This window comes from Pavona decussata, unplaced genomic scaffold (assembly GCF_977016875.1).
Source record: "Pavona decussata unplaced genomic scaffold, jaPavDecu1.1 SCAFFOLD_390, whole genome shotgun sequence".
NCBI lineage: Eukaryota > Metazoa > Cnidaria > Anthozoa > Scleractinia > Agariciidae > Pavona > Pavona decussata.
In genome coordinates, this window is record NW_028145762.1 from 469643 (window position 1) to 483156 (window position 13514).

Genomic DNA, 13514 nt, shown 5'->3' on the forward strand with positions numbered 1-13514 from the left:
GCAGTAAAATATGACAGTGGGATTCAAACCTCACTTTTCCCGTTTATCTAGCAATGCTGACTCTTGCTAGCTGAATATTTCTGTGTCAACTCGAATTTTAAAGCCAATAAAATTTTGTCGGTAATGTTCATGAGATAGGTGGTGTCTTCGATAACCCCCTTACCCCAGGCAAGGTGGGTCCTCTTCGAACAAACTTGTTATGACCAGTTCCCTTAGAGCCGGGGTTTTGCATACTGTTTTACCCTGTACTGGAAATAGGCCTTTCCTTCATCACGCATATTTGCGAATCGAAGGGTTCACTCCGAGGAAGGTCTAACGTTCGAAACGTCAGCACTCGAATCTCTTTACGGTGGCCAAATTACGTTATCAACCAAGTTGATAAAATTAAATCTTCCTTTCTCCGGCACCGACGCAGGACAACAGTTTCTTTCATACCTCGTGATTAAATTCACTAAATTTCAAAAGTCCGTTTTTGAAAAGTCATTGCTTTGTTTGTTCGCTGATACGTCCAAAATACGTTAGTTAATTGAGATTCTCTATGGATATTCTATGAATATGTTTAAATCGCAGTGGATATTTAGAAGCTTCCGCGCGTTTGCAATAGAGTGTGTGCACGTCGGCCATGTTGGAGGACTAAAACAATAGAAGATATTTGCATAAAAATAGAATATATTTTCCAAAGGAAAATCATTGTATTGTTTCGGTCCTCCAACATGGCCGTCGTGCACACACTCTATATAATACTCCGATCTAAAAAAAGAAAAAAAAAACCCTCAAATATTTAACAATTATCCTGCGAAATCGCGCGGAATATCGACTGATACTCAGCCGACGAGGACGTAGGCCGAGTTGGCTTAAATCAGGGGATATTCCGCAAGATTGAGCAGGATATAAATTTATTACTCAACACTACGTATATCGCAGGATATCTTTTGACTACGGACGACGAATATTCAGAGCACCAAGACCATATTTGGGCAGTGTTACAAGATGTTGAATAATAATGGCGGATACCCCGTTCTAGATCAGGAGTTGCAAAACTGCGACCCTCGTTGGATGGCACATACGCACACAGTTCTGCGTTTAGCGTAAAATTTGTTTATCGATTGCGAAACTCTCGCGTTCTATTTTGGAAACAAATATACTCGGCGCTCAAGCAGATTGTAATCCGCAAGTACTTAAAGCTGACACTTCGTACTTAGGCCTGTCACGCTATTGGGCAATTAGGTAAAACCTTACCAAGAAGAAATTGCAACTGAGAACAATAGTAGCAAGAAGTAAACAAACATGGATAGATTCAAGCAAGACACGGGTAGTATAGTGAAGGCGATTTAGTGTGATAAAATAAAGCATTGAGGATTGCAAAGAACTCCAACGAGGAAACTGGCCAAAGCAGAGCTGAGAAAAAGGTTTTATTTCCCCCCCTTCGGAGCCCACCGCAACGTTAATGCGATTATGGCCAGATTTGTTAGTAAGAATAAACCAAGGATCCGTAAAATGAAACCAAGTTTCATTTATTTCATCGCGAAAATTTTAAGCCACTTAGTGAGCTCTTACAAGTTATCACTGATTGCGGAAAGTCAGCAGAATTATGCTTAGATTAGCGTGGACTGTTCACGGCTGTTTAATTTCTTTTCCTTCTCGCTTTCTTCGTTCTTTTTTTCTCTGTTCTTCCTGGCATTTACGTTTCGGGCGAAAAGAATTCCTTAAGGGCAATTTACACGGTACGACTTTGTCGCACGCGACAAGCTTACGACACGAATTGTTTCGTGTAAATCTAACCTACAACTCGCTTACGACTGTCGTGTACGTCACAAAAAATGTCGTAGGATTTTTATTTTAAAACATGTTTTAAAATCCTACGACAATCGTAGCTAGGTGTAGGCAATGTTGAATGACGAGAGTGTGCGATTTTTTGCATGACGCGAGCAGCGCACGCTCTAGAAATCGCAGGCATGCCGTGACAGTCGTAAGCAAAAGTTGCACCGTGTAAATCGGTCTTTACAAATTTCAGGTCAGAATCTAATCTGCACTACAGTAAACACCCACGTTAAAGAACCTACTTTTTTCAAGGTCAGTTTGAATAAGTCTTCATAAATTTATTGTAAGGTTCTTATATAACAGGTGTCTAAAATGACGAATTTCAGCCTGGAGGTTCTTAATCCACTTGTTCTTTTATGTCGCGGGTGTTTCCTGTATTACATTACAAAATTAAACCCCGTAGTACAGATATTTTCTTTAAATAAACACTAAATATCCTTTAGTTCTGTACAGTGTATAAAAATTGTTAAAGACCTGTTGAGTATTTGTGGTTTGGGTTATCATCGAAATCCCAATCTTAACTTCTAATCCGCGCAGATATTTGCACTTCCGCTTTTAATATTCTCCGGCTTTCTGCCGTTTTTCTGCTCGGAACAAGCGTACTCCTTTCCTCTTGCCGCGCCACTAGACTCCCCTCCCCGGGGGGTGGGGATGGGGGTGGTGGACTCTTCAAAATTCTTGTTGGGAGTGTGTGGCCCAAACTTCCAAACTTCAAGGGTCTGTATGGGGGTGCTGGATTCTCAGCTATCAGTTAAAATTTAAGCCACTGCTCAGCCATCAGTTAATTTCACTGACCTCAATAGGCCATTTCCGAGTTGCAGTGAACCTCACTATGAAAGCGAGGCTAAGAACAAATTTTTTCATATGAAAATTAGTTTTGTTTGCACATGAATGAAAACTAATTTTCATAACAAAAACTTTGCACTTAGCATCGCTTTCATAATGAGGTTCAAAACAACTCGGAAATGGTCTATTAAGTTTGTTTCGTTTTTGTATCGTATCATGTCAATCGCGTCCCTCTCATAAGCCGAATTAACGGAACAGTGTCGAGTATCATCCGAAGATTTCCGGAGAACTTTCGAGTGATTCCAATCTGTTTCGAGACTGTACGAACGCTGCTAATCACCTTCTGACCACCTCACGACTTCTGAAAACAAAATGTGACGAGCTCCGAGCCATCTTTGTTAGCAGCTCATCTCTCCAGGCATCTCTCAACTTATGATTCGAAAATGTCATCTTTTTCAGTATCTACTTCCTTCTCTTCATAGTGGGAGTCATCCAGTAAGTCTATTTCTTGCTGTGTCACTGGAGAACTTGTTGGGAACAGCCTAACGCCCCACTCCTTGAGTCTCTCATGATGACGCCGACCACAAAGGTGTTTTGCCTGTCAATTAAAATGCTTTTCTTTTAGTTATGGTTACCACAGTTTAGTGTAGAATGTGGCTCCTGAGGTCTCAGAAGCCCTCCTTTTTTCCGAAAGGGGGTGGGTAGGGGGACGTGGACCGTTTTCAACGTCTTACATGGTTGTTTGAGAGAACAAAAGAACAAACAACAGAACAATGTTCCCAAACGTTAAAAAACAAGGCAGCTGCAGGTTATCAGGGTGCAAGGAAAATAGAGCTTTTGAAAAGTGCAGGTCTACTGGATTGAGGGCTTGCATTGAAGGTGGGGGGATATTTACATTGGGAGTTATATTCAGGATCTTATGATAGATACATTTTACGTTTTAGCTGTCTGAAAGTAGTGAGAAGCCGGAGGTACATGACAGTACAAGGGCACTAAATTGGAAAGTTACAAGAAGTTTATGGTAGACGCTTTTAACAACATTAGGCTGGCAAAATATCACTGGCAGGTGGGAGGTTCAGACACCGTCCACTCCTGTGTCTTGTTGGTTAACACAGCTTGTTTGAACGGAAAATAAGGGCACTTGCCACTCTACAAAACCCTGGGCAGCTACGAGGGTCAGCTTGCAAAGGGAATTCATCAATTTAAAGGAATGGTCATAAGCAAGTCTCTCGCTTTCCTTCAAAGTGGTGCACACAAAACTAAATAAAAAGAAATCATTTTTTTTTTATTAAAGAGGGTGACACTTAACCACCTAAGGACTGACTAACCTATGACCATCGGATTCTAAATTGGGAATTTGGAATGTTCAACTTGCTTTTATAGAAACAGGGTAAGCTGGATTTCCCGCAGGAAAACTGTCCAGAGCAAGGAAGGTAAGGTTAAAAGTTGCACTTATGCCTAAGTGGCCCACATGGCTGGAGCTTAACACGGTTTCTGCACCATAAAACAACTTGGAATATTGCTACACCCCACCCCCCCCTCTTCCTAGATGGAACGCTAGTCCATCACAGGGTTACCCCAAGTAGTATGTCACTAGTACCCATTTGTGCACAGTTTGTCTCTAAGTGAAGAGAGACAATGTGGAGCAAAGTTTCTTGTCTAAGGAAACAACACAGTAATGAAGAGATCAACCTACATGTAGCTTATCACCAATCACCAACCCTCCAATCTTCTGACTGTTCTGTCAGAAGACCGACACACTAAAGCATCACAACACCACCTCTCCACTGTCAGAGCAATGAAAAGGGCAAACAAAACTCCAATGTCCTATGCTGTGATTTACAGTATACCTACCCATTCTTTCTGTGAGCTTAACGTCAGATCACAGGCCTCACAAACCCAAGCTCCAGAAGTGTCTTTCCTTAACTCCTTCTTTCTGTGCTTTTTTGAGGCCATGTGGTCGTCATACATCTTCAGTGATGTAAATTTCTTGCTGGCACATAATTTGCATGTCAACTGTGAGGCAGCTTTAACCTTAATTTAGAGTAAAAGGAAAACAATAGTGTAACAACAACAACAACAACAACAATTTATTTGAAAAATAACAGAATCAATGGCTTGTCCCACAAATAGTTATAAAACTAATTGAGGCGCGACAAGACGAATACAGGAATACTCGCAAGAACAAGAACAGATATAGACATGCAAAAAACTTTTACGCAGTAACAGATTCAAAGTATTTTACACTAGCCAGTGGAAGAATTATTACAGACTGCAGACTAAAGATGGCCTTATGCCTCACTAGGGACAGTGAGGGTAAGTGATCATGAGTAAGTAAGACCAAAGCTATCTTAGGGACTCAAGGATTTCAGATAGAAGGCAAAAACATTTTCAGTTTAAGATCACATTGATGAAGTTTTATCTTATTTTATTTTAAGCTTACTTATTACTTCATGTAAGTCATGCACGTACACCTTTAAAGGGCCCTTGTCAGCCACACCTTTGCTTTTGTTTACATGCAAGAGTTTGGCTATTATATTTTATTCGGAGCATGTCGAAATGAACGAAATCACTGTGAAACTACTAAGTAAAAGATAATGAAACATACTTTCAGGAACACAACTTACAGTAAAGCAATAAGATTTCGCTTCACCATGCAATATCAATAATTTTGATGGCATCGAAAATGGCAGAGGCTGACTAGGGTCCTTTAAACAAGCCTATTTCTCATCTTATGGAACGCGTCAAAATATAAAATCTGCTATAAAACTTTACAGTACAGCTGATAGACTGCAATCAGTCTCTTTCTGCGCTGTGAGCGCACCCTCTCGACTAACCAGAAAGGGACTGCTTGCAGTCTATCATGAGCCTATGCAGCTGAGTACAGTAAGCTCAAGGACCCTCAAGCACACCAATGGATTATGCTACGAACCTTAGCATATTCCCTTCGCCAAGACAACATTATATTGATTTCGATCGATAGATACATTAGAAGCTCTAAGTACTGTGTACTCACTTGTAATCTTTTAAGTTTTCTTTTCGATGTTTTTGTGCTTGAAGTTGTTCCTGTTTCCTGAAGTAAACCTTCTCCATCTTCATCCGCCATTAATCTTCACCAGTCCCTCGCGCTGCAGTAGAAGACCGCTGACGACAGCGGGCTTCTATAAATCCAACATGGCGGACGAAGGGAGCGAACACGAGGAAAAACTCGTCGAAGTAGATTCTGGGAAACTTGCACCATCCAAGCTCGGAACAAAAGAGTAGTAAGTGTATAAAGCTAGAAGGCGTTTAAATGCTGTGCGTAACTGGAAAAAGAGTATCAGAAATATGAATTTTTCTGCTTATTAAAACATGAGAGAGAATAGATCACGAGTTTATACTTAGAAAACGTCCGCTGTTTTTCCCGCCGTCTTTGAGCTGGGGATGGGTTGACAACCTCACCCTAAGTTGAAGGAATGGGAATGACAGGTCTCTTTTACAGGTCACAAGTACAAGTCACTGTTGTACTGTTATATAACTAAGAGGGTTGGCGTGCCCAAGGCCTGAATTAGCTTTTTAATTTTAGTATGGCGCGTGGGGTTAGGGCGAGGAGACCCTGATTAGCTTAACACAGTGACCTGTAGTTGTGATCTGCGACCTGTAAAGGAAATCTGCTGGGATGGGAAAGAACATAATCATGGGAATTATGACGTAGCTTAGATTGTCCGATAACTTCACAGGCAAACCAGCAAGACCAAAAAGCGAGTACAATGTAATAATTATAATTTTTTTTGGCCACCACTTTGGTTGATGAAGATGTTACAAAATAATATTAATATATTTTTTTCATTTTTAGCCTTGCCCTAGCTAAGTTTTATTCATGAATTTTTAAAGCAAGCACAAACATAAAAATTATAAACAAACAAGGGATTGTAGTCAAGTTGTAGTCAGTGACAATAAAACAGTTGGCTGGACATTATACCCAGTCAACTTTGGGATTAACCCAGCCATTACCAGAGGTTTTCCAAACATTCACCAAATTTGCAAAGTTATAATTTCTAACCCCATGTGCAGAAAAAAATACTCAACTTACAGGGCAAAAAACCAACGCCCCTTTGGTCTAAAATAGTTAAGCCAGTTTGCAGAGTGTGAGAGAACTCGACAAGATCTCGCATGTGCAGAGGCATTTTCTGAAAGGAATAGAAAGAGGGAGTATCTAAAAACTTGTATGTACACTTACCATGCTCTGCAGACTGAGAATTTACATGTAGTCACACATGGGGTAGTTTTGTTCAGACATTATCCTGAGTCAGGCTCCGAAATTGCGCTTTTCTGGTCGCCAATGCGACTAAAAATTTTGCACTGGCGACCAGAATTTCACAACTAGTCGCCAGCGGGCGATTAACTATTTCATGCCACGATCATTATACAAACAGTAACTTTGATTTTCAGCCAAATCGATAAAAATAAAATTCAAAGCCGCCCGCCAATTGGTCACTTACTTTTTACCTTTCCACTGCTTCTGAAGTATAAAACCGATTTTCCTGTTATTATAAATCTATCACAATGCTTCACAGCTCGAGCAGTGCGCGCGAAGCTTCGCCGCCATGTTTTTTGAACGAGAAATGCTGCACGGTTGCGGCCTGGTGCGAACAACATGGCGATCCGTTGATCGTCTTGACAGAACGCGAAAGGAAAGATCGTTTACGGTTTTGAACATAGAGCAAAGAACCAACCGGCAGTTTTTCAATCGGGTACATTTCTTCTCCAAAAGGTAGAGACAAGAAAAGGTATAAAGTTGACTTGAAACATTTAGCAGTCTTATGAAACTGCGTGGTTTTTCAGTGGTAGGTGTATAAATTCTCTTCGTTCTGATTCTTAAAAGAAAAATTGGCGACCAGAATTTTCCATCTGGCAACCAAAAATTTTGGTTTGTGTTTCGCTGCGAAGGAAAAATTTTATTAACACTTTTTTTTCTGCTTTTTGGCGACCGCATTTTTCCGTATGGCGACTGAAAAAAAATTTCAGTCGCCACTTGGCGCCTTCCAAAAAAAGTTAATTTCGGACCCTGTGAGTGGCCAAATATACTGTACATACATCTACACCTAAGGATAATTTGCAACAGGATAAACCCATCACCACAAATATAAAGGAAAAAAAACTAACTACCTAAAATCACTGTCTAAACTATAACTACTGAAAATCACTGTTGGGATAAAAAAAGAAGTGACTTGGGTCTTGGCTGCCTCAAGACTTGGTTGGACTATTACATGTAGACAAGTGTAATTATGTTTTCCAACTCCTAACACTCATTAACATCCAGTATTAATAATTCTTTTGACTTGAATCTGTTTAGCTGGGACCAGGCATACTCAACAGAGCTGGTTAATTTTAGTGACAATGGTGATGTTGGAGAAGTTTGGTAAATATTGAAATATTGATAAGAGTGTTCATTGTGCGGTGTTTACCATTTAGATTTCTAATTAGATTGTTATTGTACAATAACTTTAATGTTAATTTCACCCATTAATTATTACTGTCAACAATTAGTGTTTCTATAATGCTAGAACAGATAGATTGCATGAATTGATGGTGTCCTTTAGCTTTGAACTTCTTTGTACAGGCTATTCAGAAGCAACTCAAGAAAGAATATGAGCACAGAAAAACAAAACAAAAACAAAAAAACAAGGAGGGAAAGGCAATTGAGGCAGGGAGAGGCTATATAAATTTCGAAGTATAGAGCAGCTGTCATATCAATCTTATCATCAGTGATGCTTTTGAATACTTTATTTACGAAAATAAGGATTTATCCTTGGGCACTATTTTGTGTACCCCATTTGCTGTACCAACGTAAATCTTATCTGGCATTGTGTTGCGAATTGCAGAAATGCGGCAAAGCCACATTTCAGGAAAAACCCTGTAGCAAGCCCTTTATTTGTAAGGGAAGTGGTCAAAACTCCTATACTCGAAAAGGACCCACCAAACCCCAAAATAGATGGTGGTCTCTGCCTGCGCCCCCCTTCCCCCCCTCCCCTTCCTCAACCTCAAAAGATGGTGTCTTTATTGCACAGCCACCCCTCTATTCAGCAGTAAAAATGACAGTGAGATTCAAACCACACTTTTCTTATTTATCTAGCAATGCTGACTCTTGCTACCTGAATATTTCTGAGTCAGCCAATAAAATTTTGTCGGTAATGTCCATGAGATAGGTGGTGTCTTCGAAAACCCCCCTACCCCAGAAAAGTTGGGTCCTCTTCGAACAAACCTGTTTTGACCAGTCCCCTAAGAAGAAATACAGTGTACTAACTAGTTAGTTTTGGAGATTTATAACTCCTTTCTCACCACAGGTTTGGAGAACACAGCGTGAACAGAATAGTCAAGTGGATAAAAAATTCTGCAGAGATAACAAAGTCATCATCGTTTTTAGATGTGGGGTGTGGAAATGGTGTGCTTCTTGTGAAACTGGTAGGTACAATTGACAATAATTTCATTCATCCTTCACTGAGAGAAGCATTGTAGTTTCAAAATAAAAGAAAAAATTCAAGGAAAGTGCATACAGTACAGTTGGAAGTAGCTACTACTTAATTGTTATCTTTCATCTGAATGGTCAAGGGTGATGTTCATACTTTAGGATTTACTCCATTGACTCAATAGCTATATACAGTGTATAATTAAAGCCTCTTGGTACAGCATGACAAACAGCAGTCTACTGGAAAGTACTGCTCAGTAACCAACGTTTTTTAATCCTCAACGTCCTCAACATTGTGCAGCATACAGGTACAATAAATGGCACCACAGTACAGTTAAGTGTACAACAGCATTCATTTGAGCTCCACTTGAATGCAGCTAACTCTTCAGGATTTCATTTGCATTTTAGAAATCACCTTGTACAGCATAATAAACAGCACCACAGAAAAGTACTACTCAGTAGCTTCATTTGAATGGTCCACTTTAGGATTTCATCCACAGACTCAAAAGAGTTAGAACCACCTTGTACAGCATAATTAACAGAACCATGGGAAAGTACTGCTTATGTGATTAGCTTTCATTTTTTTTTACCACATTTCAACATTCTGCAGACTTGAAAGTCAACTTTTGTTCTCTTTGCATGGAAGGGTAATTAAAATCAGTTGAACTGACAATCTCTTGTTTGTTTATTTTATGTTTGTTTGTTTTCAGGCTCGCCATGGCTACACAAACTTGATGGGTGTTGATTATTCACAGGGGGCTGTTCAGTTGGCAACTTCCATAGCAACACAAGAACAAGTCAGCATTAAATACAAGGTGTGTTGACAAATAAAAACGATACTAATGGTATAGTACTTTGGCGGAGAGTGGAGAGTCTGGACTGGAGGACTACAGAGATGGTAAACTGAATGAAAATTCACAATGATACAGGACTTCAACTGAGAGTGGAGTACAAAGACATTCACTTGAGTGAATATTTAGATTACATTGTGGCTGGGTATCGTGCACGCAGTTCAGAGATAGAGAAAAAGCGATTGCAATCATATTATCTCTACTAGATTTCTTAAAAATACATGGGGTCCAGTGTCAGGAGAATTTGTATGCTGACATGAAGGTGAAGTCTATGTTGGTGTTCCTGTCACCCAAAGGTTATACTTTATTTATTTGATTAACCGCCCACCAAACTCCAACTAAGCGCCTACCCTAAAAGCCCAAAAAGTTAATAAGCACCCACCCTTGAATAATTGCTCACACTGAAAGCCGAAAAACTTACTAAGTGCCCACCCCCCTCCCAACAAAAAAAGCATAATTCTGTACTAACCCAGCATGAAGTAAGAGGAGCATCAGTTGTGTTCCAAAATCGGTTTTAGGTACGGTAGTCAATGAAGTTTTATATTTTTTATGGCTTGTTCATGTTAGCTTTTGTACTTTGTTTGTCTTGTTCAAGTGAAATAAACTTGTTATCCCTAGGTTTGTTATTCTCACAGGCTCACCAACCCAGAGCTGTTGTTTGAACTTGTTTCTGTCTTTTACTCAAACTGTAGGTTTGTGACATACTGAACACCTCAGAGACTAATGCCTTGTGCAATGATCAGAAGTTTGATGTGTGTTTGGACAAAGGCACTTATGATGCTATCAGTTTAAATCCAAACGACGCTGCAGGTTCCCAAATGATGTACATAAAAAATATCTCCGGTTTACTGGCTCCTGGTGGAGTTTTTATCATCTGCTCATGTAACTGGACCGAGCCTGAACTGCTTGCTCATTTTAATGACAGTAAGTTTGACTTGTCCTATTAGGGAGCTTAAGCAGCGACGACGGTAACGGCAACGTAAACGTCACCTGAAAATATAACTTTATTTCATTTGTGCTACTTCGCGATTATTTCAATTCGTTCAACTTCTACAGAAACGGCGAACTATCCAGGAACCAAATTGGTAAGAGTGGTGTTCAAGTTAAGAAATAAAATGAAAAATTCACCGTCGTGTGTTCATGTTCTTCACAAAACCTTAAATGCGGTTATTTTACGTTGTTGTTTTGCAGGGGACGGCAAAGAAATGTACCTTAATGTAAAACTCACGTGGAGAGCGATTGTTTTTTCTCGTTAAACCTATTGTTTTACGGCGTTGTCGTTGTCGTCGCCGTCGTCGTTGCTTAAGCTCCCTAATATTCCATGGGCTCGCATTGGATATGGGATGATATATGAATATGAATATATATGAAACATATATTTGAAGTAATATATCAAACACGAGGAAGAGTGTTTCATCAGATCTCCAAACACTGAGAAGTAGGTTGGAAAAACGAGGCGCAGCCGAGTTTTTTAAGCGACTTCGAGGTGTTTGGATATCTGATGAAACACACTTTTGAGTGTTTGATATGGCTTCTCAAATGATCAATAATTCTTGGAGAAATTCAAGGCTAAAGTTGGCAAAATTTTATGGTAATTAGGATCACATATCCAAACCACGGTCACGCTAGTGATTTTCTTTGTTTTCTCTTGATGACAAATTAAATAGAAGGAAGACCCTCGTGCAGTTATTTGTGCAACTCAAGCAGTTGCTTTAACGGGATCCGAAAGTATGACTCAATAGCGATGGCGGTGCAGTGCTCTACCAACTGAGCTATCAAGCCAACTGGTAGATCTATAGCCAATGAGGCACAGGGCACCCAGCTAGCTTCATGTTTAATCACTTCATCTCCAACAACGATGAGTGGAATAATGTTTTATTATTAAAACAACCGAAAAAAATTGCTAGATCTTGCTGATCAGAAGGCGATTTAATGACCGCTATTTCTTGGGTGTAACATAATGACTGATGCATGTACGTGTATCCCTTGTCCCATGATGTCCCATGTTTCGTTATAAACTGCAAAATTTTCTCTTCGCTTTACCTTTGTGTCGGTAGGATTTGAATTTCTGGAGTCTCTTCCTGCTCCAACTTTCTCGTTTGGTGGTAAGGCGGGAAACACGGTCACAACTCTGGTGTTTAGAACAAGAAATTCTTAACTGAAGACGAACAACGATAAGGGGGTGTTTAAGTTGTGAAAACTCGCACTGGTGCGAGTTGCGATATGAAATCATCGTCTTTACATGAAGGGATGAGATTTCATTCCATGTTTACATGAAGGGAAACTTCATGCATTCCGACGTGATTGTGACGTCATCTTGGATTGGATGTCGAAGACTACGCATGCGCCACCCGTTCCAGACTCCCGGGAAGGTGGTTTCATGCCTGAACAAGCAGCCGTACCGCGTTTACATGACATCGGAATGAGTTTTCGTACCGGAATGAAAATCTCGTTCCGGTACAGTGACCGGGGTGAACTTGCACCGGTATGACTCGCTCATGGGTTCTTGTCTGGAGTAAACTAGAAGTGGCAGCATTAAAGGTGGCCGCAAGCCAGCGATCCATGAAAACGAACTGGAAATACGTGACTGTATGTGAATGAAAGGTCAGGGTATACTGTGAAACGAATTGCGGTCGTTTCGCCCTACGAGTTGTTTCGCTGACGTCTTAAGTCAGTTCGCTAACGTCTTCACACGTCCTTCCTGTTAGGATCGAATAAAAGACAAAGTTGTCTTTTTTATCAACTTTGGATTGACAAAGTATTTTTTGGAACTTTATTTGTATTTTTGTATTTTTTGTTTACTCCACATGATCTTATTACATAAGGTTACAGTGCGTAAGAAAGGAGTGGAGAAGGGCATAATGTAGTTACCTAATTGTATGTCCTTTAAAATAACGATACAATATTTGTTAAGATAAACAACAACAACAACAACAAAAAAAAAAAAAACAGAAAAAATGCAAAAGGAAAACTAATTATAAATAGAGGAGAAGAAAGACAGAAAACGTTTTACAATATCGTGTGGCAGTGATTAATACTGAGCAAAATAATACTGGAAGAAAGCTCGTTTAAATAGTTGTTTTGTTGGTTTTTGATGAATAGATAATTGGAACTTTAGTTTACAATGTGAAAAGTTTACCCGTGGTTTATAATTTGCTTACATATCAACTCTTGCGTTCGCGCTACTTGCGTCGATGAAACCGAGCTCAGTACAATCAAATACTTTTCATAAAGTGCAATAGATGGTAATTCTGAGTTTTAGTTTGGTACGTACTCGTCTGGTATGCTAAGTTCCTTTAAAGCGTATCTTTGAGACTTGTTGAAATGTTGAAAATTGAAATGTACATTGGAGAGTTAACATGAGTTAGTTAGTAATGATATGAGCTGCTATGGAACATTTATTTTAAATGAGTATACTTTAAAAGATAAAGAAACGAATAATAAACAAATAAATCAATCAATCAATAAACAAGTAAGTAAATAATTAACTTAATATAGAACGGGACACGGTGCCACACAGTTTTTGATATTTCCGTAGAATTACGCAATTTCAAATTGGTTGCAATTTTGTGAAGTGTGGCCTGCTGTAATATAAATTCTCAAGGCCC

The 13514-nt window shown here is 39.6% G+C and overlaps 2 protein-coding genes across 2 annotated transcripts; one reads left to right on the forward strand and one right to left on the reverse strand.

Moving 5' to 3' along the window:
- Positions 1–3028: 3028 nt before the first annotated feature.
- LOC146451374 (uncharacterized) lies at positions 3029–5852 on the reverse strand. Its single transcript, XM_085099188.1, has 3 exons — positions 5624–5852; positions 4462–4641; positions 3029–3205 (listed from the first exon to the last, which is right to left on the reverse strand). Exons 1-3 carry the CDS (start codon positions 5711–5713, stop codon positions 3038–3040), a joined length of 438 nt encoding a protein of 145 aa, XP_084955314.1. The 5' UTR covers positions 5714–5852; the 3' UTR covers positions 3029–3037.
- Positions 5782–13318, forward strand: LOC146451375 (EEF1A lysine methyltransferase 2-like). The gene is made up of 6 exons (XM_085099186.1): positions 5782–5870; positions 7943–8008; positions 8934–9051; positions 9766–9870; positions 10599–10830; positions 11964–13318. Exons 1-6 carry the CDS (start codon positions 5782–5784, stop codon positions 12062–12064), a joined length of 711 nt encoding a protein of 236 aa, XP_084955312.1. The 3' UTR covers positions 12065–13318.
- Positions 13319–13514: the final 196 nt, after the last annotated feature.